Consider the following 27,273-nt stretch of genomic DNA (forward strand, 5'->3'; position numbering starts at 1 on the left):
TTTGTATTTAAAATTGTCAAAAAAATTAAAATTTTTTATATATATAACGATGAAAATAAAATATTAATTGATTTCAGAGTATCTTTAATTTATTAAAAACTCTTAACAGATTATTATACATAATATGTATTGAACCGAAATCGTAGGAAGTTTACAAAAATTTTATTACTTCAACGCATTTTATTCTTAATTAAAATATTACATATGATTAATACTTATATACAAATTTCGCATAACCTTTTACCATATTCTAATAATTTTAATAATTATATATAAATACAAATACAAATATATTAAAAAGCCACATGAGTGGGCTCTGCACCACCAAAGATATAAAATCGGACTCACCCGGATCCTTTTGATTCCGACCGTTGCAACCAATTTTGAAATACCTAAACGCTCTTCTTCTCCGTCTATCTGAAAACATCAATTTACATACAACGCATATATACATCTCTCTCTCTCTCGATGGCAGCAATGAAAGATTCGAACCGCAAAAAATGGAATGTAATCTATAATGGGCTTGTATCATTGATTCGTAAGCAACAATCTGAGCTTGAGATTCTTCAAGACAGGATTCAATTGCTAAATCAAAGCCGGATTTCTGATGCTAATCGCATCAAACAACAACGCTCTCAGGTAATTTCTCGTTCACTCTTTCTTCTTCTTCTTGATTTTTAGGGTTCTGATTTCCACTTGTTTTTATGTAATTTCAGATCCGGAGGCTTAATAAAGTCCGGGAGATGGAGCGGGTTGTAGAGTCCGCCAAAGCCCGGTTGTTTCTGTCTGTGAAGCAAACCCACTCTTTGACGCACAAACTTGTATCAGGTGCTGCCCTCTCTCTCTCTCTCCCTCTCTCTCTCTCCCTCTCTCCCCCTCTCTCCCCCTCTCTCCCCCTCTCTCCCTCTCTCTTTGTTTTTCTTATGCTGTTGGTTTAGTTTCTTATATTTGATTATATTACATGAATGAATTTGCAGAAACTACTGAGAGTGATCTGGAAGATCTTAAGAAATGGATTGACTTACTGTCTCCGAAATGTGCTGAGCTCAAAGTAACTTCTTTTTCTTGTCATATCATTCACTTTATATTGTGTTTACGCGTTTCTTTCTCATAGTTGTGTTATTGTGCAGGAACCACTGGAAAAGGAAGTCAAGAAACTGAAACAGGATATTGAGAAGCTAAATTCCAAGAAAACGTCTGAGGTGTCTGCTCTTTTAAAAGAGAGGGATTTCGTGTGGAATCAATATAAGACGCTGGAGACTCGTTTAACTGATAAGTTAAAGAAAAAAGAAGAAGAATTTAAAGAAGCTGATGGGAAGATCAGAAATCTTTTGGCTGGTATGGAAGAATTACAGGCATCAAACAAAGAAAAGGATGATATGATTGCAACCTTGAAGAATAAGATGATTAAGTTGGAAGCTGACTCTCTGACAAAGTCTGAAGAAATTTCCCTACTTTCCAGGGAATTGGAGTCAATAAAGAAGTCCAAAAGTGATCCTGTGACACCTGTGTTACGTAGCTGTATGGCAAAAACAGGGAAGAATCGTATTACCCGCAACAGGAATGTAACAGAGAAGAAAGAGCTTAATTCTTCTCGATTCGCGAAAGAGGTGATCATAAAACACTTGAATTCTTTCATACTTTTAACAAGTAGAATCCTAATCTGCGTAGTATATATAGTTTTAGGATAATCCTAATATTTTATAATATAAGTTCAACCTTATGTAAATAATTAGATTGTAGAAAATCAAATAAAAGAAATTAGTTATCGTATTCTCATAGTTATAGTTTTTTATTTAAATATAGCAAACTATGAGTGTGTTGAATTTATATTGAAATGAAATAGAATAATATGGTGGTTGATGGGATTTTAACTCAGACCTCTGTATATTCAAAGCTACTGGCATTAAATATTTTAATAAGTTGTCAGACGGTATTCAGACATTAGACCTTTGGTAATACTTTTAAATAGTAATATATAAAATTTTCTTTAGCATTAGATCAATGATTCTCATATATTTGTTTTTGAAAGTGCCAAACTGTTATGATTCCTTTTGTAGTTAACTAACACTACAAAGAGCAGAAGATCTTGAATTAGGTTATAACAATATAGTATAGATTTTAGATTCGAGTCCTATCTTTCTGCAACTTCTAAGCATATAGAAAACAGAGATGCCTTCTAGAACACATCTATTATCATTTAGTGCATTTATGTTGCTTAGTGTATGGAGATGTTAATATCTATGAGCTGATTTAGATAGATGTAGTATATAACTTACATATGTAATGTGATATGAATGAGGTTTTTCTTGTTTAAGTGTAACGTATTAGTATATGAATGTAAGGTGACAGTAAACCTGTATGTTTGTAGCTAATTTTGCTGAACAATCTTGTAAAATGTCATAAAAGAGATGCCTTTTGGTTTATTTGTGTTTCTCACCCCGTGCATTTTCAAGAGTTTGTTGTTCTCTATTTACTTGAGAGTTGCTCTAGGCGTAGGAGGATTCTTGAATGGTTTATTTGTGTTTCTCACCCCGTGCATTTTCGAGACTTTGTTGTTCTCTATTTACTTGAGAGTTGCTCTAGGCGTAGGAGGATTCTTGAATCTTTTGTTGTCTAGTGTAGCTGCTGCATTTTATTTAAATAAGGTTAGGTTTCTATGTCCGGCTTCTGATCTCGCTTCTGAGATGTTTGCAGGTGGAAAAGCCTTGATACTTTTCTTTAATAAAGTTCCCTATTATCTTTCTTTAGTAGTTAGTACACTATCACATATTATGGAGTTCTGTCTTGTGCAATACAAACCCACGATTCTTATTTTATTTGTCAGTAAAACTGTGGCCACATTATAAGGTAAATTGAACATATTAGTATACAGTACCTTACTAGCCTTAACCCGTGCTTGTATATTATTAAGAAAAAAGAATTATTTCTATTGTATCAGTTATTTCACAAATCACCGTTTGTTTTGGAGTAAAAGACATTAGTGTGAAGAAGATTGACACTTTTTTTATTTGACTTTCAATTTGTCTTTATAAGTTATATATCTTTAAAGTATTTTTTTTATTTAATATATGTTATTGATACTAGTTTTACGTTTTTATTGAGTTAATTATAAATTATATTCAATAGGATAATGATGGAGAACTCCACATGTTGTAGACTTTTGGTTAAAGGGACAGTTTTTTAATATTGAATTTTTGTTTTTTTTAAATAAGACCAAAAATATATGACCAAATTATACTCATGTTAGCTTATTATAGTATACTCCAGGTAGTATAGTAGTATAGATGTATCATCATATAACTAATATGATGCATATTGTAATTATAATGCTACTAATTAAGGGGAAACCTAAAAAATTAATATTTTTTTGTAATTGATAATTACTGTAGTCTGATTGCTAAAGATGTGGATTATGGTACAGAAAAAGTGGGATGGGAAGAGTATAATTTTTGGCAAAAGTCTATAATATTCCAAGTCTTTGGTGATTTGACTTTTGAGTACTTAATTATTATTAAAAGTTAGAATTCGCCAAATTGTTGTCTCTGTAGCTCTCGTTTCTGAATAAATTCTTGATTGTGGATTTTTGTAAGCTTGCTAATTTTAACTTGATAATACTGTAGGGATCTAGAAGTTCTAAGAGAAAAATTGGTGAGAACTCCTCCATCCCGGATCTTCCCAGATTAATGACATCCAGATTCAAAGCTCCTAAAGTAAAATGTTCTCCTGGTACATGACACATGACCAGCAGCTTCTATATGGTGAATGTGAATTTTTTTTTTTTTAATGTAAATTGATTAGAATAGAATGGCTCCCTTGTTTATATATGACCAGACAATCATGTTTCATTTTGAGGCAGGTCACCAATAGAATTAGCATAAGGGTATTATGCTTCATATGAGGCAGGTTAGCGATGGAGATCTAGCACAAGATTGTGCCCATTTTCTATTGGGCTTAGGATAGTATTCCCTTGCTTAGTTGCTTGTATATCTTTAATTGAACTGAGGAATCTAGGGGATGCCAAGACTTAGTAGGGTTGTGATATTTTTGTTATCTCGTTTCCATCGTCTCTGACTACTTAACGTTGACATTTTTTTTGTTCGGAAAGATGTATTTTATTTCAAATGTTCCATTTTAAATGACATGATTTGAATCGTCATCTCAGATTCTCAAATTTATATTAGTGTTTGAATGTCCTAGATTTTAGATAATCCAATTTGATTGAATCCAGAATTTCAAATGATACTTAGTTCTCAAACATGCCATTAGTTCATTTGTTATTTTTCCATTCTTTTTATATATATATATAATTTCCCATTAACTTTTCTGAAACAGCCAGTTATGAGAAATATTTATCAGTTAACCATCTAATCAAATGATGACCTGGTAATCAAACTGGACCACAAGTTTCAAGGGAATTATTCATCATTCAGGTATATAATCAGATCCGGAACATAAGTTGCATAATGTGTGGTTGGTACTCCCTCCGTCTCTTTTTAGTTGTCACATTTCTATTTTTATCCGGAACTATATGATTTCAAGGTCATTTAGTTAATTCTCTGTCCAAACCACATCTTTTACTGATTTCAAGATCATTCAGTTAATTCTCTATGCAAATCACATATTTTACTGGTTTCAAAATCATTTAGTTAATTCTAATCATCTAGACCATTCAGGTAATCAGCCGGCAACATGTTACTGAATTGGAAGATTAATTATTATAAAGTGATAACATTATAAAACAAAAAAACGCGACAAGTGTGATAGAAACTAAACCAGTGTGATAGGCTCGACCAAAACCCCCGGTAACTCGAGAACTCATTAAAAACTAGATAAGAAAACTCATTAAACTCAAAAACTCAAGAATGGCTCGTATACTACCGAGCTGAGCTCGAACATACATTTCAGCATTTCAGACTCAAGCATATTTAGACTCGACTTGATTCGTCAATAAAAAAGTTGTAAAAAGCTCAAATTCAACACAGCCTCACTCGAATTATAACCCTACTCAAATTACTATCAAATTATCAAAAATGAGTAAAAGAAAATGCCTCGGTTCACAAGACATGCCTTGTCAATGACCCTTGCGCATGTTCTTATAACATTTTCATAAAACATTCGCGAAGCAATATTTTCATCAGGAAGAATTTGTATTCTAACCCTATATTTCTGATTCTATTTTTAACATTGTAAGTTGATTCTAATAGTTCAATTTTTAGTTGTCATCTGCTCATATTATAACAAGGACTAATGTTGAATGTAATTTTAGCAACTGATGCCCATCAAAGCAGATTTAAAAGTTGGTAGCCGGTTGCATGTCTATCAACCATGGAGTTGCATGAAAAACATTTTGCTAAGAAAAACAAAACAGACTTCATAATCCGATAATTTGATTGGACTGCATAACTTTACATATCGGGTTTACAACATAACAATGTCAGCTTCATACATAAATTCTCTACTAAGCCTCTAGATTGAAACTGAAACTGTACGTTAGACAAAAGAGATAGACAAGTAGCTATCAACTTATCTAGCAAGGTACCACACAGCACACATCCTCAACGTTGTTGCTGATGCACACTTTCATTGCAGATTTTTCTAAAATTCAAACATTCATCCGCAACAAAATCACTGCCAAATGTTGATGATCATAAATGTGTTAATCAAGGCAGAAAGAACATAAAATACATGACTACGAAAGGTTATATATAAAAAAAAACGAGCAACTTACAAGATCCTCTCAGCCATTTCCGACACATCCCATCTGGGGCTCCATGGATACTCCGTTAAAGAAGATGACTTAATAGCTGCTCCACGGAGATCAAAATGCTACGAGAAAAGGAAAGAGGTATAAACAAACAAACAACAAAAGAGATAGCCTCCTCAATTACAAGATTCAAATTTTAAACCAAACAGGGCAGAAATCAAGTTAATCTGCTAAAAGAAAAACCTGCAACTAAAACTTAAAAGACTATTGCAAGCAGACTAGTTAACAAGTGTTTCTTTCTCCAACAAATCATTTACCTGAGAACTCTGAAGCACTAGAAGAGGTGGTTGCTTAGGAAATTGAAGTGTCAGAGCAAAATGAACCTGTCCACCAATGAGTTAAGAGTCAGAATGAGCTTCGAGGCTCAACTAGCTAAAAGGATTACACAAAAGCCAAGAGTACTAAACAAGTCTAGTACTTCAATAACGTAGCATAACTTGCTAAACTGCAGCATAAGGCATTATTTACTGTCGTACGAGCTAGAAGCATTTCCTAATCAATTTCAACCCTCTACTAGCAAGTGCTATGCTTAAATTCTACTAGAATAATTTCAGGTCCAAGTAAATTTTGACTAAAAAAACATTAAAATCTGTAGGTATATTTGGTCTCTTCTTCCAAGTTATTGATTTGTATTGGGTTTGCCCAAGGGTCACAGCTTTATAATGCTCCAAGATCATAGCATGATTCAGCCAACTAAAACAAGATTTCTACCTTGACCGAGTCACTCCTTGAGTGCATCAACTATGTTTAGAAAGTAGAGTTTTAGAAATCAGATGCAGAAATCAAACTAAGCTACTTGATTATCAAGGACTGTGGTCTGCAGATGTACAAGTAACACACTCAAACAAAATATATGGTCTCTGTTGCATTTTCCCTTAATTCCCCATAAAACGGTTCTGATTGTCTATGATGGCTTCATACTTTCATCTGATTTAAGCATGACCATATAGCAAAAAAAATGGAAGGACGCTGTACCAAAAACAGTGCTGGTAAAATATGAACTGCAGTAACTTTTTACTCTTAATAAAGGTTTGAATGGTTGGAGACTCTTAAAAGGTTTCACCTAGAATTGAAAATATGTACTCCCTCCGTCCCAGTGAGTTATATACATTGGGATTGGACACGGAGACCAAGAAAAAGTGTAAGAAATGAGTAAAGTTAGATGGAAAGTGGGTAAAGTGGTGGGACCCATATATTTTTTAATAATAGATTTGAGATAGTGGAGGAAAGTAGTGGGTGTAATAGTGTTTTTATTATTATAGAATGGAGATAGTGGGAGAATGTAATGGGTGTAATAGTGTTTTATATTATAAAAAGTTATTATTTTGGGAGTGGGTGTAATAGTGTTTTTATTATTATAGAATGGAGATAGTGGGAGAATGTAGTGGGTGTAATAGTGTTTTATATTATAAAAAGTTATTATTTTGGGAATGTATAGAAATGATGGGACATCCCAAAAAGGAAAGTGTATAGAATTGATTGGGACGGAGGGAGTATATACTAAAGTAAACGATATGGTGAATCATCAAACAGCTGTAAATTCTTGGTTGGACTAACAAGCAGAGTGGATTTCTATCACGTATTTGATAAAGCACATGATGGTTTCAAATGCCCTTGATGCTGGCCTGAATAAGACTGTAAACTGACACGGCGAAAGAAAACATAAGCAGCGTACATTACTGAGTCATGGTCGCAAAGTTGTTGCCTGTACTTGTACTCATGATCTAATTCTACATGTAGGAGTATTCTCCAGATTAAATCAGCAATTAACTGATAAACAAGACAGGCAAAAGTTGTAACGCATTCCTAATAAAATAATTTATCCTGCACCAATACTAAACTACCTTAACATAATATTAGCTCCAAATTTATGTTTAGCTTCTGAGGAAAAAACAGAAAATGGTGTGCAAAATATATAAAATTAGACTACTGAACAATACCATACCACAAAAGTGAAGATCCCAGACACAGATAGAAAGGATGCCTTTCTGCAGAAGACCTGGCAACAAGCAAGGACATCTTAGCATTGGTGTCGATCTAATTACATTCACTAATAAAGTTTCTTAATGAAGGAAGACATACTGAATCAGCTTCTAGTGGCCTTCCAAAAAAAGGAGCTAGTGCAACAATAAATTGCCTTCTAAGTTCAATTAATGTAACTGCATCTTTAATCTGAAAAGAGAAAGTTGATATTTCAATATAAAACATCAGACCTCTACCCGGATGGGAAGTTTACAGGCTCACTTGTAAGAGTGGGGGAAAATGATGATTTTACCTGTGATGCCAGCAACTCTTCTAGAGTGGGGAGATATTCAGCCAAGCACCTTCAAAGAATTAAGAGAGATATTAATATTTATAGAAGAAAGGGGCGATCAAGTACTCATGATGCACACGCAAATTCATTAACTAACTTGAACATTTAAGAAATAACTAAGGATAAAATTGTGGTAGAAGAAGCTAACAGATTAAATTATGGAATTGCGGGTAGTGAGCAGAGTGAATGTAGTTTGCATTATCTTGTGTACGGCTAAGAAGGATAACACAGTAGAGTTAAAAAGATTCAATGACCGGATTATGACGAACAAATTAGATGTTAGCACAGAGGTTGCTGACATTATAAGTGCATATAAACTGTATCGTGGTTTGAGTGAAATGAAAATGAAAAACTTTTGAACCTATTTGGATGAATTAGTTTGTTTTATGCCACCGATCAACTCTTATATAAGGGGATGAGTTATATGATCATATCCGGGAGAGTGTTGATGGATATGTACGAGTTCATGGGAGCTTCAGCTTTTGGTACAAGGAATGAAGGTGGGTGTGATCTCTGGAGTTTGCTCATAAGTTAGTCAAAATTTATTCTTGCTTACATACTCGAGATAATCATAGATAATCATTTGATTACTTTTACGAGTGCAGGGCGTAATACACAAATCAATTATCCGTATGTTACCAGTTCTCTTCATATTGCCTCGAAGTAGTGTCGGACACTCGACACTTGGACATAGATACTTAGACTAGGACACTTATTTTAGGCAAAAACATGTACGTTTTTTAAAAATTACCAAATCCGACACATGGACAAAGTATCCATGTCAGGCACTTCTAGCCAATTCCAAGTCACATTAGATTATCCTCTAAAAACAACATAGATCGTAAAGATTGTAAGGTGTTTCTAGCGAGACATGTGCTTCAAGACATTGTTTGTTGGTTATGAAAATATACACGAGGAGAAGAGTAATGAAAGAAAATTAAGGATGCTATACTGAGAATTGTATGGAAATTTTTTACTTTAATAATATAAATAACAATTTTTAACGAGATTTTTAACAATTTTTAATGAATGGATAGGTTTACAAAATACAAAGAAGAAGGATGTGAATCAAATGGCTTGTACAATTAGGAATGTGGCTACAGAGATTTGTCAGGGAAGAGGAAAATGAGTCTTCATGCAGGAATAAAGAGGTGCAACAGCGAGCGAGTAAAAGCCAAACAAGATTCTTAGGGAGCTTATGTGTAGTCAACATGAGTTAGTTAATTGGAGAACTATATATAAGCATGCAAAATGTATTGCCAAAATGACCGTGCAGACTCTAAGAATACGACATAAGATGCTATGTATAAGCACACCTCTAAAACAAAGAGGATAAGCATATAAAGCTATGTACAAGCACCTTGACATGAAAGGGGGACAAAATGGAATTTATAAATTAGTTAAGACTCATGGAAGAAGGTGATGAAAATTAGGATCTATGAGTTCATTAAAGAAAAAGGTGTGTGAGTTTTAGTAAAAGATGATGATAATAGAGGTAGATGGTATAATTATTCTTAAGAATTACTTAATGAGGCACACCTAAATGGAAGGAATGAGAGGGATTGATGCCGTGAAGTAGTTCCTCAATCTCAACATGATTTTAGTATACATACTTCTATACTTTTATAAGTAGAGGAGGTGTTATGGGAGCCTTAGTAAGATGGGTAAAGGTCAATCTACAGAACCAGAACATATAACATATACCTATAGAGGTGTGGTGGGGTTTAGGTTAAGGTGTTAAGAGGGTGAGCGATTGTTAACAAAATTATATCACAATGTTCTTAAGACTGTTGAGATGGCAACTTGGTATAGTTATGCCGAGGCTCAGGGGTGTAACAACTATACTAAACTTCCAAGTCATGCCATGAAATTATAGGGGAGAGTGGTTGAAACCAGGATACGAAACTAAACCAATTTGGTTTTAATAAGTTTTATGCCGGTAAGCTCAACAATGAAGTAAGGCCCTCCTTGCAGAAAGATATAGAGACCGTAGCAAGGACCTACGATTGGTGTTCAGAAACTCAGAGAAAACATATGAAAGCATGTCATAGTGTTCCACACAGTATAATATAAAGAAGCTTAAAGGATAAAGGTGTGTACTGGATGTATGTGTATGGGCAATGCAAGAGATTTATGTTGAAGTAATGATGCGTTTCCGGAACCCTGTTAGTTGAAATAGTACTTTATCAAAGATTAGCATTACCTATGTTTCTTTTCGTAGTCATAATGAATGCACTAACTAAAGGATCGACAATGATTTATGATTTAGCATGGTGTATGCTTTTTGCACATGAATATAGTTGAGAGTTGCACCATCGAGCTATCGCAATGAGTATTTTAAGACTAATTTGTCAACGTTGCACACGATATTGGATAGATTGTCAATTGAGTTTTTCCATAGTCAATTACGAGTTGCAACTATATTATATAAAGTGGGAAAGGTAGAGTAAGATGATTTGGTCATGTTCGGAGGGACATTTTCTCCTAAAAAAGAGAATTTAATGATATTTGGCCAGAGCCAAAACAGACTTGAGATGAGCTATTTTTATCAGATTTTGTTATATTTGCAAGTTTAAAACCTTAAAAAGGACATAACATGATAAGGAAGACATGATTAAGGTGTTGAATTATAGTAGATTATTTTTCAACTTGATAAGAGTTATAGATTACATAGTTTGGTAGCTTACTATTAACGGATCACATAGCATAACTTAATAATATTTGATCATAAAATAGTTCATTTGTTTGTATAGTAATTCATAGTTTCTCATTGCACATATACATACATTTCCATACACATGAACATCTATATATGTATATGTATAAACATATATATATATATATATATATCACATTGCAAAACTTAGTAATAATTAATCATATGATAATTCATTTGTTTGATTCATAGTTCACCATTTCTCACTGCACATACACACGGACATCTATCCATCTATCGAGAGCATTATTTTATCACACATAATCCGATGTGTTTCTTGTTACTTCGTTTTGGGCATAAATTATTTGATCTCAACAGCGAAAGTTGTAGAACTTTTGTGCAGGACTCCAACACTGAATTTGTTTTGAATAGAAATGAAAGATGAACAGGAAAGCGAATAATGAAATTTGCACTTATGCTTGTGCTCCAGAGGTTTTCTTTGGAACGAAAGCAAGTGAATCTTTTAGAAATGAAAGCAAGTAGGTAGCAAAGTAAGTTCATTAAAATTTCATCCCAAAACTCACTCCAAAAATGTGATGAAGAAGAAAGGGAATGGTTGAAGCAATTAAAAAATTCTTAAATGACAAATTTGCCCTTATTACTCAAAATGATTTTTTAAATTTAAATGGTAATATTGTAACCAACAATCAACAATATGCTTTCCTTCCAACTCCGGAGCACATTAATGAAACTAGTTTAACTCATTAATTCTCTAAACTCAGTAGCAATTTGTTGAAACCAGCTAAGCCCCATTTCCCTAACTTCCATTTTCATCCATTTGCTTACTCGGGAGTAAGGCTTAAAGCACATATGAGCTCATCATATATTGACTAATAAATTGTATGAGAGATCAAAAGGTGTCAACATTGACTCACAAGTTGTAAGCCGATAGGCCTCAACAAACAGAGGAAGATATGTGTAAGTGACTTACAACTGTGGTATTATATCATGTTTTCTTATTTATAGTATTTTTTAACATTTTTTATCATCAATATACACAAACAAGCCCCGTGTCTTTCTCTAAGCAAACAGCCTCTTCTGAATGAAATCAAGGCCCAGACTCGCTTATGATGCGGGAATACTGGGTTGGTTTATTTACGATATAACTAATGATATAACTAAATTCTAATTAAATTTTTTTAGTAAAATACTCACATCCCATCTGACCATGGTAGAAGCCTGACATCCTCAACTGACAATACAGCCCTCAGATCAGGAGTAGAAACCAACTTTAAACGTGGAACTGGAGGCTTATTTGTAAACTTTCCAACAACTGGAAATATGACCTGCACTAAATGTAAAACCCATCTTATATTGAAAAATCAAAAGAGATGGAGAACGAAAATAACATAAATAAACTCTACATAACTAATCATGTATTGTAAAACACATCTTGGTAGCAAATTGTTGGTTTTAACATATCATATAGAAGTAAAAAAATTACTGTAAAAATCTGAATATGCATATTATCCATGATAATGTCAATAGGCTATATATTGAGCAAAACTAGACAACAAACATTATTATCTAATCTCCCTAATAATCTCCTAAAATTCAAAAGTCAATCAAAACTAGGCCTAATTTGACCAACTATTTAGATACTATAAAAAATCAAATTTAAAAATACAAAACATATTTTCAACACTTCACTCATGTCAGAAACAAGTCTACAAGTTTTTTTTTTATACCAGATTGCTCTCACGCGCAGCTAACATTATTCCTATCCTCATTCTTCATATCCACAAAATTCATAATTAAAATGTCATCAAGCTTCAGCAGAGCATTTCCTGCTTCGGAATTCCTCTTGCATATAATTTCAACTAACACAACCATTGCTAAATTGATTCAAATGGGTTGTGCCTCCTTTACTGCTTTACTGCAGGTTTTCTTCGTGTATATTCTAATTGTGCCTGCTACTTATACTTGTTTTCGCATGCAGGCAATTTAACTTTACCATTTTGTGCATAGATCCACGATGTGTACTTCTTTATAACAAGTCTATGTTTCTACTTGAAACAGATTTAGTAAAGTAACCTGTAGGTATATCTTCTGCTGCTGACGCCAAGAGGAACCAATGACAATTTTGTTGATATCCATCCCCAGTAAAGGCACTGCAAATCTTACCTCTTCTGGCTACGCTAAGATATATAGTTGCAGAAAATATAGTCAAAAGTAGCTTCTTATTAATAGTGTTGTACTTTTGGATACTACTCGAGATAATATAAAAATGAGAAGCATGTGCCTCTTTTTAGGTTACCTTTTCTACTCCGGAGCTCATGTACATCTCAAGTCCCTGCAGCATGACACTTCAGGTTTAGAGAGTAACATAAAAGTTTAGTATATGAAGGCAAACGAAGTATATTTCTATACAATAATATAACAGCACAAGAGTGTTGCAGGCCAGGATTATACTAGTTATATGAATAGATAGTCACAGCTAAAATAATATAATTTTACCTAACAGCCTGTGATTTAATGATGGCAAGTATTTAATTTTGAAACGCAAAGCTTATTGCAAGTCAGTTATCCAAATGGACATAATGCTCTCAGCTCTGCTAATTAAACATTAAGAAGGCTTAAATAAGTGTCCATTTAACATGTAATGAATTCCTTGGTTCCAAACTTCCAAATACATATACAAAGAAATATATGAGCCAGATATGCAAACTCATACATTCACCCCAAGCTAACAACAGCCTCTCGCAATAGGCTTTCTGGTTTTTTAGATCCTAATCTTGAATCAAGCCAACAATATGAATTTAGCAAGAACAAAGATTGGCGTTAAGCTCTAAACTCTAAAATATTAAACATAATCTAAAGCTTAGATAGTATTTCATTATATGTCCAGGTCTTAAATGTTTCGAAGAGCAAGTAACAGTGACATAAGATCCGGATTGGTGTATTATTCGTTATCAAGCAAATAATTTCGTATTAAACAATTGTCAAACAGTTACCTCTTTTGAAATAATGGTACCAAGTTCAAACTTCAGCCTCTCATCATCAACCTCCCCCACACGTTGCTTCTGGTAAACCATATACAAGTCCCTACAAAAATTTAACTCTAAATGTTAGCTAAATACAGATTATAATTAGCATGAACAACCAAAAACACAAAACCTTCCAGACAGAAGAAAAAAAACAAAACCCTAACAGATATAATCAAGTAAAAACCTCACCTCAGTTGAAGAATTAAAGTTAGAAGACAAGCAGGATCTTTGTAGTTCCACTCTAACAGACAGTTCTTTTTCGAGTTTGACAAGCTTTCTTCCCTCATTCCGCGGAATGGGTGGAAAGCCTCATCCTCGGGGCCGAATATAACATCAGGTGCAGCTAAGGGGTTTTGTGCATTGTATATAACATCCCCTAAATTTAGAAGACGAGAATTATTTACTAGATTCATGATCGCAGATACATATGCACAAATAAATACAATTAAAGAAATTAACAAAAGAGTAGAAATTATACTGACATTTGATATAGTCAAGGCAGAAGGGAATGGCTAAGGTGAATCGATCAATTAAGCTAGGGTTTCTGCAACCAGACCACATCTGCTCAACCTGTGAATCAGATGAAATAGAATTAGATAATCTATGTAAATGCTGCCCTAATTATGAATTGATTACCTTGATGGAGAAAGGAGCATTGGATCGGAGATAATTCAGCTGTGCGTTGATCAGAGGAGGTATTGTGTCGACAGCCATGTCGTTTCTACTGCTTTGCGCCGATTCGACTCTCGTCTGCTTCTATATACCACAATACTTTGCTGCTTTTTTTTCTAGACCCAAGAATATCCCCAAAGAATACACTACCGTTATATAAATTCAAAAATATTTTTAGGCCCAGAATTTATCAAAAATATTTTATCTAGGCTCAAAATTTATCAAAAATATTTTTATTAATATATAAAATCAAGTAAAAATTATTTTTTATTGTAAATATAATAGTTATAATAATATCACAGGGGCTACTAAAATCTCTACTAAATTTGATACAGGGAGAATGAAAACCAGGAGGGAGGTGGAGAGCATATATTTAGAATTTTTTGGTATAATCTTGCGTGTAAAGTTTTTTAGAGTTCTTATTTTTCAAAATTGGATAAAATATAATTTAATGGTTTCAATTATAAATTTTTTCTTCTAACATTTTTAAACATCCAACAAGTTCAAGATTATGAACACTGAAATTAGGACTCAAAAAAATTTAACTCTAATTTTAACCTTTAACTCCAAAAAATTGAAAACACTAGTTGCATAGTTGTCTTTAACCTTAAACCTGGTCTTGCAACGAAGAACTATTTTAGTATTATATGTCAAGAAAGTTTTTGATTATGTATATTCTGCAAATTGTGAACTTCTGAAAATTTACTGATAAGTAATATAGCGTTACTTCAAGATGTCTGTTGCTGCAACCTAAGGGCAAAAAATTCCACATGCAAATGCATTACAAATTTGCAACAGATATGAGTCTTCAAGAAACCAGGTATAGATCATACTAACAAGAGAATATAAGGTAAATATGAGGTCAACTAAACTACTTCGCTAATACAAAGATGAAGCACGTTTCAGTTACAACAAAAGACCCCCCACCTTCTGCTTACAATCAATCTATGATCAACTCTTAATGCCCTAAGACCTCGTGGCGTGCAAACTTCTTTTGGGGGTGGTTACTCTTTCAAAACAAGAGATGTGATTAAAAAGTAAAATTCCGTATGCGTAATTTAAAGAGAAACACAGAACACGTACAGACTACAACTCATCCTTAACATCTAAATCTTCTTCTTTAGAAGAATCTGCTTCACTTGTTTTAGATTCAGCTTCAGCTTCAGCTTCAACTTCAACATCCTCTTCCTCTTCAGTTGCAGCATCAGGGCTAATATTTAGACTATTTTTCACTTGGCCATATATACGGGATGCAAAGTCCTTTGGGTCACTGAGAACGAAACCACTCTCCATTAATGCTGTTTGATACATGAGCTCTGCTGTTTGCTTTACATTTGCGTCCTAGATAGGAGATCAAACAACTTTAGTATATCATCTAGGAACTAATAAGCGTATAATTAGGAAGAGCAACATAAATCAAATATTAATGTAAATCTCTCCTGGAATATTTACCTCGGGGTCCTTGACAACCCTCTCCTGGAGCTCCTTGATAATAGGGTGCCTTGGATTGATTTCAAGGACCCTTTTGCCCCGCATATATGCCTGTTTGCTAGCATCTGAAAGTGTCTGTGATTGCATGATCCTCTCCATATTTGAACTCCAGCCATATTTTGATGTTACAACTACACAAGGACTGTCTGACAAACGGTTGCTTATCTTCACATCATCTACATTCTCACTAGCAAGAATACCTTTCCACCATTTGGTCAGATCCTTAAAAGATTCCTTCAATTCTTTGCCTTTTGAATCCTTCCCAAGTTTTAGACCCTCCTTCGACACATTCTGAAACTTCTTGTCTTCATAATCCATTAGGTATTGCATGAGGTACTCATCCACGGGATCTGTGAAGAAAATAACCTGCAAATAATATATGTTCAGAATAAAAGATACATGTATACATGCATACATGTATACAGGAACAGATAACACTGTATTCAACAATACACAAAAACAAAAGTGAATATATCTTATTAAGTTAATCTTCGGAAAAAAATAACAGATTTAAGTTCTCTAAAGTATCTGTCAGGAAGAAGTCAGAAATTCGAACTCTTTAGTTAAAAATTTAACAGGTACCTCATAGTTTTTCTTAATAAGTCTCTCTAGGAATGGAGACTTTTCCAACTGTTCCTTGCTCGTTCCTGTAATGTAAAATATATCCTTCTGCCCAGGTTTCATTCTTTTTATGTACTGATCAAGTGAAGTCAATTTTCCTTCTGACTTTGTGCTGTTAAGTGGCAAAAAAATAACTCGTATGACAAAATAAGCAAAACAGCAAAGTAGGACTTGAAGCGACATATATACTAATAAACAAACAAAACAAATATACCTTTCAAATCTTAGAAGTTTGGCCAAGCGGTTTCTGTTGGCTGCATCCTCAATAATACCAAGTTTTATCGATTTGCCAAACTCATTCCAAAACTTTGTGTACTGACCTTTCTTCTCATTATTGTCATCAGATTCTTCAATATCTGGAGTGTAATTGCGTCACAAATTAAATAAATTGGGATGCAAAAAACCGACATATAGCCACAATCAAAAGAACAATGCAGCACAAAACCGATATATAGCCACAATCAAAAGAACAATGCAGCAGAACATACTTTTTTGTACATGTTAGTATGTTACTATGTGTAAACAAGTAACTAATATTTGCAGTTTATGGTCAGCTTGTGCACATCATTTACATACCTTTCTTCTCTGTGTCATTTGATTCATCAGGATCCTCATCAGCAATCTTCCGAATCATATCAAGGGCTTTTCTGATCAACTTTTTCTTGATTGTTTTCAAACTGCTGTGTTGCTGAAGCATTTCTCGTGATACGTTAAGTGGCAAGGTATCTGAATCAACAAGTCCCTATTGAAAGAAACAAATAGTAAGTATAATTTAAAAAGGTCAACTATGAAATGTTATTGAGGCAATTATTACCATCAGGAAACTAAGATACTTTGGCAGGAGTTCGTCAAATTCATCTGATATGAATACCCGTCGAACATATAACTTCAAGTTAGATTTGTTTGCATTATAGTAACTTTCATACAAATCCTGAGGAGCCTTTGGAGGTACAAAGAGGACGGACTTGAACTCAACATCTCCTTCAGCATTAAAGTGACTCCATGCTAGAGGCTTCTCATCACTAAAGTCCTGCTAAAAAAAAATTATATTTCATTAGATGAAACCAGTTACATATAAGTCTTTAAAAAAATAATAAATCATATATAATTTACCTTTGCGAGAGACTTATAAAATTTCGCATACTCTTCATCTGTCACCTCCTTTGGACTTCGTAGCCATATAGCTTTAACATCATTCAGAAGTTCCCACTCATAAGTAGTTTCTTTAACTGTCTTGGTTTTTGATTTTTTTTCATCTTCGTCTTCTCCTTTCTCAGAATCATCATCGTCCCCTTCCTCCTCGGTGGAGGTTTCTTCGGCTGTTTCAGATTAAAGACAAAACGGCAAATTTTAATGGGACCAATTAATATAAATGACTGATAACAATTGAAAAATAATACAGATGCTTTTCTGGTAGTTGTGCTAGAAGCTATGCCTTTAAATTGAAAGTTATGCAAGCTATTACTTAAGGAAATTTTATTATTGCTACAAGTGGTTTTTTCTGTTCTTATGCCTACTTTAATAACAAAAAAAATCACTTTGGATGCACTCTAATGTAGATTACAAACTCCAATAGTCCTAAACATTTCAAAGAAGGTAATATTTGACCAAATACAAAGTACAAACATGACAACTGATACGATGCAATTTGTGGGTCGTGATGTAACTATAATGATGTGATTCCAAATCAAAAAAAAGGGGATAAAATTCATTGCAAAGATATTGGAGGGACGCTTTCTTGAGGTAGGTCATTGAGGACTAACAATTATTATTGTTAAAACTTGGTTTGCTAATTGACTCTTCCAATTATTTTCCGAACAGAACAATAGTCTAGAAAACATTCTTACGTTTCTCCTCTTCATCACTAGAATCATCTTCATCAGCAGGAACTTCTACATCAACCTCTTTGCTTGCCCAAAGGCGTATAGGGAAATTGATAAACTCAGAGTACTTCTTCACCAATTCCTGCAGTCAAAAATTTCCTTAATAGCCATAACTTGTGATGTTGAAAAGAAATTTTAAGGTTGAAGATATAAAATAAGTTGGTACTTGGTGATAATTCTTATTCAGTTCAATTATTACCATAGACAGCAAAAGACATTGATTGACCAAGGAACTACTCCAAGGTTGTGCAGATTAACATATCATATAGACTGACCACAGACAGCAACATATAAAGTAATGTCTCCCAAAGGACTCAAAAACTAAAGAAAGATTAGCAAGTGCAACAAAAAACACTCAATACAAGTAATCACGAGATCTAAGATATAAAAAAACATAACAATGATTAAATTATAAAGTCACGAGAATAAAATTAGAATTTGCATGCATTACTAAACGTGGAGAAAATGATAGGAAAGAATAGGTAATCGTAAGGAAGTAGAGTTACTTCTTATACATATATCAACATTGAAAGAATTGCCAACACTTGGGTATGCTACATTGTATATCTGGCTCTATCCCTTCAGTGGGCGTAAGAACATGTAAAAGTTAATGATGTAGAAACAGTGTCATAGTTGCCAATTTTTTAAAAATTTATCAGTATAACTGTTAAGTTACGCACCTTTAACTTAGACTCTTCTGCATATTCCCCAGCTTCATCTCTTAAGTGCAATCTGATTTCAGTTCCACGTCCAAGTGGTTCATTCCATGTGTCCTCTGAAATTGCAAAAGCCCCATCAGCCTTTGACTCCCACACATGCCTGAAAAGGGAAGGAAACAATTGAGCAAGTGTCAATGCTTTACTAAGTTGCCCGTGATGAGATTGTCTATTGATATTTGAAAATAGAATAAGTTCTAAAGTCGTACTGCTTGTCATCATTATGCTTGCTTATGACTTCTACATAGTCCGCAACAAGATATACTGAGTAAAACCCAACACCGAACTGGCCAATTAAATTAAGGTCTCCGCTTGTCTGCATTTTCTCCACAAAAGCTAGATAGAAATGAAATATTTGATTAGATCATCAGTAGTTGACACTAATACTAATAGTGTGTTGTACTAAATCAAAAGAAGAAAAGTAATATACCAGAAGTCCCGGATTTGGCTATAGTTCCCAAATTCTTGATCAAATCCTCCTTGGTCATGCCTATACCTCGGTCACGAATTGAAAGTATTTTCTTCTCTTTGTCCAATTTGATCTACACATTATACGAATCAAATAATAAGTTGTGAGTCCTTGTCACTGAATATTGCAGATTATAAGTTGAAAATATACCTGAATCTCAAGCGTAGCATCATCACCTTCACCAAGTATCTCTTTATCAGTGAGCGATAGGAACCTAATCTTGTCCAAAGCCTGGAAATACAATAAACGCATATTAGGAGCCGAATAAACGTGTAGAGTGAGTCTAAACTCTAAAGCAGCAAAATGAAAATAATTAACAATTACATCAGAAGCATTCGAGATCAGCTCCCTCAAGAAGATATCCTTGTTACTGTAAAGCGAATTGATAAGGATGTCCATAAGGCGAGACACCTCGGCCTGAAACTCAAACTTCTGCGCATTACTGCGCAGATTTTTCCTCGACATGGACTCAGATTCTCTACAAATCATCAACTCAACAAGTCAAAACACGAAGAAATAAGTCAAAACTCTAAAAACTAAGCATCGACTCAAAAGTCATTCTCCACCTCTTGGCAACATCGGAATCGGTAGATAAACCATGAGGAACAGCACCGAGCTTATCTTCAATCTTAGGAGGATCCACTAACTCTTCTGATTCAGCTTCAGCATTTACATTAAGCTTCCGTGCTGTAGAATCACATCATTTATAAACATTTTGCGAAGAAATTCACGATCTAAAACAAAAGAATTGATTCTAGTGTACCTTGATCTTGCAGGAGAAAAATGAAGCAGAGGAAAAACAGTAGCGTCCACTTGTTCATAGCTGCAGCTCTCGTCGATCTCGTGTAGATCTTAGGGTTTAGCTGCTTTAATTCAGATTTGTTTAGTGTTATTTATATGTGCTCACACTCGAGGATACACTCGATATGCGCCTTGCTATCCTATTGGGTAACTAATGCCACGCTGGACAATCTGACGGGCTCTTCGATACGTGGCGGTGTGTTATTGGTTCGACTCGCCTCACGCGACGTGGTGCTACTTGAATTTTCTCGATCAGAAATGTAACTTGGGCCAACACAACATTTGTAAGAAATTAAGGGGCTCTTTCGCTTGACTTGAACGTGTTTGACAGGGATGGCAAAATTTTTAGAACCGACGGATATCCGATCGAACCGACTCGAATGGTTTTTACCGAACCCGATTTTTATGGTTTGGTTTTGAGTTTGGTTTTTATTTTTAAAAACCGATTGAATTTGGTACGGGTTTGGTTTTTAGGCCAACCGAACCGGTACCGACCCGAATAGCCGAAACCCGATTCGAATCCGAACCAAACCGAAACCCGACCGAACCCGATATACAATATATATATATATAGGGGAGGGTTCTGGTACAAACTTATAAACTTACAAACTTTTTTTGTTCAACGCACATATAACTTGAGTTCAACATTTTTTCAACATTTTTTGTTGAACATTGACTAAAATAGTGATGGAGAAGCACATAAACCAATTTTTAAATGTAAGAACTAAGGTAAACATGTTATATAACTAATATTTATGTTTCTAGACCCTACCCAAACCCTAGAGGTATAGTTTAAACATATTTTTAGATATATTCAACACAATGATAATTAGTGTTCAACACCCGATGTTGAACCCCAGTTATAAATGTGTTGAAAACGCGATTTATTTATGCGTTATTTTTAAAAATTGTGATGTTTTTTGAAAAAATTTCAACATGGATACTTTATATAACTAAGGATTAACACGATGGGAGAATAAAAAAAAGTTTGTAAGTTTGTAACTTAAAAAAGTTTTTATTTGATCCTATCCCTATATATATATATGTTTGTATATATGTATGTATATATGTGTGTGTATATATATCATATTTATATAAAAATAGTCATTATCAAAAGATGAAAAGATATGTGTAAAAAAGAATAATTATATTGTTATCTTTTTTTTAATAATATTTCATCACTTATTCAAATATTGAATATGATACAAAGTTATTTATAAATACTAAATACATATTCTTATAATTAAATAAACATAATCTAGTATTGAATAATATTTGAACAAAAGAAAAGTATCATCAAAAATTTTGTTCAACTAAATAAATAAAAAAAAAATCCATACAATCTTATATTAGAATATAATGTTTTATTTTCTTGTGTATAGCAATTAACTTACATTTATTTTTAATAAGCTGAATTAATAAAAGGATTTTAAAAAGTTGAATTAATAATACTTTACTAATACTTAAAAAAAAATGAAGCTTCTCTTTAATTATGAATTATTGTAATTGTTAATTTAATCATAAATGTTTTGTAACAAATTGAGGATATGTTAATTTTTGAATAAAAGACTTTTTTATGAACCTATATTTTAAATATATTTTTTTAGAATTTTTTTATATAGTTTTCGGTTTTGGTTTAAACTGAACCGAAACCGAAAACCGGTGGTTCGGGTTTGGTTTTTGAACTTCGGGTTTCGATTCGGTTCGGTTCGGGTTCGGTTCTGAAAAACAATATTCGGTTCGGTTTCGGTTTTCTCTAAAACCAAACCATACCGACCGATTGTCATCCCTAGTGTTTGACCAACAACTTATCATAAATATAAGTTTATATTTTTAAAGAATATATTTTTTATAATTGTTTTTGAATATAAATATTAAAAATGTGCTCCTTAATTTGATAAATTATTAAGAGTTTATTTTAGGAAAAGTGAAATTTCATAATTTTTTTCTTCAAAAAAGAAGCCCTTATTTCAGTAAAATATGATTAGCTAAACGCCCTGCTCACTTGCTCTCCTTCTAAGTTTATAATGAATATACTGCAACAAAAATATATAAAATAGTGAAAAACAAACTCAAATTACATAAACCAAGTAAATTGATTGATATTTAAATAACAGATTCAATTAATCTTTATATTATAAATTTTTATCATTTATATAAATATTAAAATATAAAACTTTGGACGGATCCAAATGTAAAAATATTGTAAAGATGGAAAATATATTATATCTTCCTTTATTGATTTATTTTAGCTATAATTTATCATTAAATTTGACAAATAAAAATTTATTTTATCCTTAAAATATTATATAACTTCCTTGACAATTTGCCACTCCAAGTCCACGAGACGACCAAGAAGACTCTGGGCTTTGGGTCACGGCTCCCTCCATGATTGGATTAGAAAGGGACATCAGAGTATGCAGGGTGAGAAAAAAACCGAATTCAAACCGAAACCGAACCCAAAATCGGTAAAAACCGATAAAATCCGAACCGCATAAAATTGATCCGAACCAAAACTGAAAATTTTAAAACCGAACCGATTCTAATGGATGCGGTTTCGGTTTTAAGTGAAAACCGAACCGCAAAAAATCGAACCGAATCAATTATTAAAAAAATAATAAATATTATTTATTTATATAATTTTATAAGTTAAATGTATAGATTAAATTAATATCTCCAAGTGTACAATGGATTATCAAACGATATGTTAATCATATGCAGTAGAATAATATAGTGAGATATAAGTATGATTGATATATTTTCAGTGAATTAGCACAAACAAAGATTTTAATTATTATAAGCATGATATCATTAAGTTCATTTATATGATTAGGTTTTTGTTTATATTTTTGTTTCATTGGATACGATTAAACATATCATAAACAGTTCCTTGTTCGAGTGATCGTCTAAATTTCAAAATTTCTCCTTAACCATTAAACTAGTTAACCAATTTATTTATTAAATTGGAAGTATGTTCCTTGATTTTATTTTTTGCGGTTTTAAAACCGAAACCGAATCGCTTGAAACCGAACCGGGTGTTTTAAAACCGAAACCGACGGTTCGGTTGTGGTTGCGGTTTTCAATTTTTAAAACCGAGCACTTGCGGTTTCGGTTTCTGTTTCACTCAAAAACGGAACCGATCCGAAGTTTGCTCTTCCCTAAGAGTATGTAAGGGACGAGGGCGACATCCAAATACAAAAATTCAAATTTGTATCACCGCCGGTTAAGGTTTGGGTGAGTATATATTGGGAATAAAGTGTAGGAAAATGATGGATCCATTAATTTTTAAAATTGGAAAGGAAATTACTCTAAAAAAAGGATGGGAAAGAATATCACAAGCAATGTTGAAATACTGTTGTAGATGGTTTAGACATAGGGATTATATCGTTCTTCTATTGATTTATTCTAATTATTGTTTGCTAATAAAGTTATTTTCATTAATGGAAAAAAAAACATTTATCTTTTGTCCATATACACTTTCTTACTTAAAAATAATACTCTCAAATTACTTTTCCCTGCACTTTGCTCAAACTCCCCGAGACGACCAAGAAGACTCCGACTTTTGGGCCAGCCTCCATATTTGATACTTCAACTGCCGTGGAATTAACGTCCGTTCGGGGATGACTAGGAATTTGGTTGGTTAGCATTTAAACCGGTTCAAAAATATTTTTAGTTTTATATTACTCCCTCCGTCTCTGTAGGTTGTTACGTTCACTGTTTGCACGCATTTTGAGACTCTTATAAAGTATAGTTCTGTAATTTTTTATCATAATTTTTTTTTGAATAAAAATTTAAATATCAAATTTTTATTCGGAGCAAATAAATTTAAAAAACATATTATGGAACTATATTTTAAATGAGGGTTGAAAAACGTGCCAAAAAATAACGTAAAGAAATGAGGGGGACAGAAGGAGTATATTTTAGTAAAAGAGTTTATTGTAGTAAAAATGTATTTGAATACCTGCATTAAAACACATTTAAATAAAAACTGAGTTTGATTTTATATATTATGTTCTTATTTTGTATTTGATTGTATCTACTGTATTCAACCCCTTCTAAAGTGGTTTAAGGTCTAACACATCATTCACGAGACGGACAAACATAAGTTTTAGATGTCTTGAAAATATATTGAGAAGCTTAGTTGGTCACAACCAACGCCAATGGGATCAGGCCTCAGCTCAAGCTGGGTTTGTATATGTAAATATATTGAGAAGCTTAGTTGGTCACAACCAATGCCAATGAGATCAGGTCTTAGCTCAAGCTGGGTTTGCATATGATCGATCAACAAGTAGACAACATGAAAAATATGAAAAAGTCTTTTGAGATTGTATATGATTAGAATACTTCTAGTTCATCAGACTTAGCTCCCCTACCAGCTATTAATAATTTCAATGGAGATGCATGCAGTTGATGGAGCTGATCATCTCAAGAAACTACATAAGCATGTCAAATTAAAATTAGTAAAATAAAATGAGAAATGCAAGAAACAAGTGAACAAGTTCAGAAAGTCAGTTGTTTCAATGAGGGTGATCTGGTATGGATTCATCTTCATAAAGAACGCTCCCTAGAGGAAGGTGCGGAAAGTTAAGTTCAAGAGCTGATGTACCATTCAAAGTATTTCAAAGGATTGGTGAAATGCCTACAAGATTGAACTACCTGATAATTATGATGTGTCTGCAACATTGAGTGTTTGATCTCATACATTTCTTAGATAATAACAGCAATAAAGACTCGAGAACGAGTCCTTTTCAATCCGAGGAGAATATTATAGAAAAATTAGAATTTTTGGTGTGTTTTGGTGTGATTCAATGTCCAGGACGTTAGATCTGCCATATTTTTGAGGGATTGATTCAGTGGTAAAGATTTATATGGGATTACAGTTACGATCGATAGCTCAAACGAGTTTTGATGAAATTTTGATGAAGGCTATATGTGTATATATCAATTTCAACAAATCGTTTGATTGTGTCTTTATAAAGACTAGATTAATCAGCGATATGATCTATTTTATGTTTGTTCGACTCGATTGTTCTTGTAGATGCCGTATGGCTTTCCATTATTGAATTAATTTCCTTTTTTCAAAAAAAAAAACAGAATTAATGAAAGACTAGTACTTCTATATAGAGCACATAGCATCAATACCACAATTAAGGTTGTGGACTTGTAGCAACACATACACGTACAGGCTAGCTAGGGTACTTGTGGAAACCCTGGTGACATACTAACATCTCAAAACTTAGCACAAACTATTATTTGTGTATATATAATATATATTGCCAATATACATAAACAACTACATGCTAAAACATCATTTTATTTAGATATATGGATACTGCATATATTGTTGATCAGTAGTGATGGCAGAAGCACATAGCCCTGATCAGTTGGGGATGAGCTTGAAAGGAGGCTTCACAAAAGTTGGTGCTGGATCATAGTTTCCGTAGTCCTTGGTGTTAACCCTAAGAAGCCTTCCATGGACAAAACTTATCTCTTCGCCTTGCTGCATATGCTGGTGCCCCTATATATATATATTCAACGAAGAAAAGACATGATTTATTGATTGATTAAATCTGGTTATGAAACCTAAGTAAAAAATATGTGCACAATGATACTAAAAGACCTTATATGTTGAAGTCATGGCCTCCTTCTCCAGCTTGTTTACAGATCTCAATTGTCTGCCTGTAATTAGAAATTTATTATATAATCAGATATTTAAATTTTTTGAGGAAACATGCAGACATGAGACATGTCTGTGTAAAGCTCATGTATCTGGACTGCATCAAAATCACTGTGACAAGAAGAATAATCAATGTAATCCTGATAAGAGGAACACAACACATAGATATATATACTTTGAAATGAAGATTTTAAAAAAGAGGAAACCAAATAGTTGAAAATAACATCATGTCAACTTTGCTTAGCAAACTTTCAAGTATCTTAGTATTGCTATTTCATGCAAGTCAATCAACTACATTATATACAGACAGAGAGAGGGAGAGAGAGGTAGAGGTAGAGAGAGGGAGAGAGAGAGAGAGAGAGAGAGAGAGAGAGAGAGAGAGAGGGAGAGAGAGGGAGAGGGAGAGGGAGAGGGAGAGGGAGAGGGAGAGAGAGAGAGAGAGAAATCTGGAAGCTGCGAGAGAGAGAGAGAGAGAGAGAGAGAAATCTGGAAGCTGCAAGGAGATTTAATTTGATGTTCTAGACACAAAACCTGCAGAACAAGTTGATGAGAGTGAAGCTGCTGATATGATGAGGAAAAGAATCCAACACTTTTTGAGAAACATGAAAGAACTGCCCATGTTCAGAAACTTTGATTGGCTGATCTGTATCTACTTAATCTTTTCTGCTATCTCGCTGCTGCAGCAAATTTCACATTAAGTTATGACTCCTGTCAGAGACTCAGATACTAGTAATGTTGGTACAAGTGATGAAAATAAGGATTGTTTAATATAAAGAATGAAATCCCTGTACATTCTTTTAGGTATTTAAATATTTTCAAGTTGGGTGGAAAGTTGAGAAAAAGCACTTTAGCTGTTGTTGGGGCTCTAAGTCTAAAGAGTTAGTGGAATGACTAATGAACTTAAACAGTTAAACTAACCTAACACCTATTTGGACTCTCTGCTTACTCAGAGGTGGCATCAATTATATCTCTTCATCACAACACCTTTTTTGCTGTTACTACATATTTCATAAGATGCTTAGTGCAAAGCAAGACATGGTGATAAGAACAATCTTTTCTCAATTCATGTGTACTTTAACCTATATTTATACTTCTGTTCCAGCAAATTCTTTACGTTATTTTTTGATACGAATTTTAAGCCTCCTATACATTATAGTTT

The 27,273-nt window shown here is 33.4% G+C and overlaps 4 protein-coding genes across 5 annotated transcripts; 1 reads left to right on the plus strand and 3 right to left on the minus strand.

Moving 5' to 3' along the window:
* The first annotated feature begins 325 nt into the window (after positions 1-325).
* On the plus strand, positions 326-4,062 carry LOC108225548 (uncharacterized). The gene is made up of 5 exons (XM_017400441.2): positions 326-639; positions 717-828; positions 978-1,051; positions 1,131-1,610; positions 3,624-4,062. The coding sequence occupies exons 1-5, from the start codon at positions 469-471 to the stop codon at positions 3,735-3,737; spliced, it is 951 nt and encodes a 316-aa protein (XP_017255930.1). The 5' UTR covers positions 326-468; the 3' UTR covers positions 3,738-4,062.
* A 1,311-nt stretch (positions 4,063-5,373) lies between these two features.
* LOC108224480 (uncharacterized) lies at positions 5,374-14,599 on the minus strand. Its single transcript, XM_017399118.2, has 13 exons — positions 14,421-14,599; positions 14,267-14,354; positions 13,974-14,160; positions 13,752-13,842; positions 13,055-13,090; positions 12,832-12,930; positions 11,953-12,083; positions 8,043-8,091; positions 7,850-7,939; positions 7,713-7,766; positions 6,025-6,090; positions 5,732-5,829; positions 5,374-5,631 (listed from the first exon to the last, which is right to left on the minus strand). The coding sequence occupies exons 1-13, from the start codon at positions 14,496-14,498 to the stop codon at positions 5,559-5,561; spliced, it is 1,140 nt and encodes a 379-aa protein (XP_017254607.1). The 5' UTR covers positions 14,499-14,599; the 3' UTR covers positions 5,374-5,558.
* Positions 14,600-15,257: 658 nt separating this feature from the next.
* LOC108227534 (endoplasmin homolog) lies at positions 15,258-20,691 on the minus strand. 2 transcript variants are annotated; one of them, XM_017402730.2, is made up of 15 exons: positions 20,400-20,691; positions 20,203-20,323; positions 19,961-20,114; positions 19,787-19,867; positions 19,598-19,709; positions 19,377-19,503; positions 19,132-19,270; positions 18,416-18,533; positions 17,682-17,887; positions 17,383-17,598; positions 17,145-17,310; positions 16,783-16,924; positions 16,530-16,680; positions 15,909-16,313; positions 15,258-15,797 (listed from the first exon to the last, which is right to left on the minus strand). In XM_017402730.2, the coding sequence occupies exons 1-15, from the start codon at positions 20,455-20,457 to the stop codon at positions 15,543-15,545; spliced, it is 2,451 nt and encodes an 816-aa protein (XP_017258219.1). In that variant the 5' UTR covers positions 20,458-20,691; the 3' UTR covers positions 15,258-15,542. The 2 variants fall into 2 exon arrangements, with proteins under 2 accessions (XP_017258219.1, XP_063935348.1); XM_064079278.1 differs by having other exon boundaries at positions 17,383-17,601.
* A 4,842-nt stretch (positions 20,692-25,533) lies between these two features.
* LOC108225585 (protein CASPARIAN STRIP INTEGRITY FACTOR 1-like) lies at positions 25,534-26,859 on the minus strand. Its single transcript, XM_017400488.2, has 3 exons — positions 26,646-26,859; positions 26,058-26,116; positions 25,534-25,955 (listed from the first exon to the last, which is right to left on the minus strand). The coding sequence occupies exons 1-3, from the start codon at positions 26,731-26,733 to the stop codon at positions 25,818-25,820; spliced, it is 285 nt and encodes a 94-aa protein (XP_017255977.1). The 5' UTR covers positions 26,734-26,859; the 3' UTR covers positions 25,534-25,817.
* Positions 26,860-27,273: the final 414 nt, after the last annotated feature.

The sequence above is a fragment of the Daucus carota genome, chromosome 6 (assembly GCF_001625215.2).
Source record: "Daucus carota subsp. sativus chromosome 6, DH1 v3.0, whole genome shotgun sequence".
NCBI lineage: Eukaryota > Viridiplantae > Streptophyta > Magnoliopsida > Apiales > Apiaceae > Daucus > Daucus carota.

Bases quoted from the DNA above. Each gene is read 5' to 3' on its own strand.
- LOC108227534 (XM_064079278.1), bottom strand. From the start codon at position 20,457: ATGAACAAGTGGACGCTACTGTTTTTCCTCTGCTTCATTTTTCTCCTG. The intron at 17,602-17,681 runs GTAAATTATATA...ATTTTTTTTTAG, and splicing joins TTTATAAGTCTCTCGCAAAG to CAGGACTTTAGTGATGAGAA. The intron at 17,311-17,382 runs GTAATAATTGCC...TTCTTTCAATAG, and splicing joins AGTATCTTAGTTTCCTGATG to GGACTTGTTGATTCAGATAC.
- LOC108224480 (XM_017399118.2), bottom strand. From the start codon at position 14,498: ATGGCTGTCGACACAATACCTCCTCTGATCAACGCACAGCTGAATTAT. The intron at 13,843-13,973 runs GTGAGGTTTTTA...AAATTTTTGTAG, and splicing joins ACTTTAATTCTTCAACTGAG to GGACTTGTATATGGTTTACC. The intron at 7,940-8,042 runs GTAAAATCATCA...TTCTCTTTTCAG, and splicing joins AAGAGTTGCTGGCATCACAG to ATTAAAGATGCAGTTACATT.
- LOC108225585 (XM_017400488.2), bottom strand. From the start codon at position 26,733: ATGGGCAGTTCTTTCATGTTTCTCAAAAAGTGTTGGATTCTTTTCCTC. The intron at 26,117-26,645 runs GTTTTGTGTCTA...TTCTAATTACAG, and splicing joins CTCATCAACTTGTTCTGCAG to GCAGACAATTGAGATCTGTA. The intron at 25,956-26,057 runs GTCTTTTAGTAT...ATATATATATAG, and splicing joins CCATGACTTCAACATATAAG to GGGCACCAGCATATGCAGCA.
- LOC108225548 (XM_017400441.2), top strand. From the start codon at position 469: ATGGCAGCAATGAAAGATTCGAACCGCAAAAAATGGAATGTAATCTAT. The intron at 640-716 runs GTAATTTCTCGT...ATGTAATTTCAG, and splicing joins TCAAACAACAACGCTCTCAG to ATCCGGAGGCTTAATAAAGT. The intron at 829-977 runs GTGCTGCCCTCT...ATGAATTTGCAG, and splicing joins GACGCACAAACTTGTATCAG to AAACTACTGAGAGTGATCTG.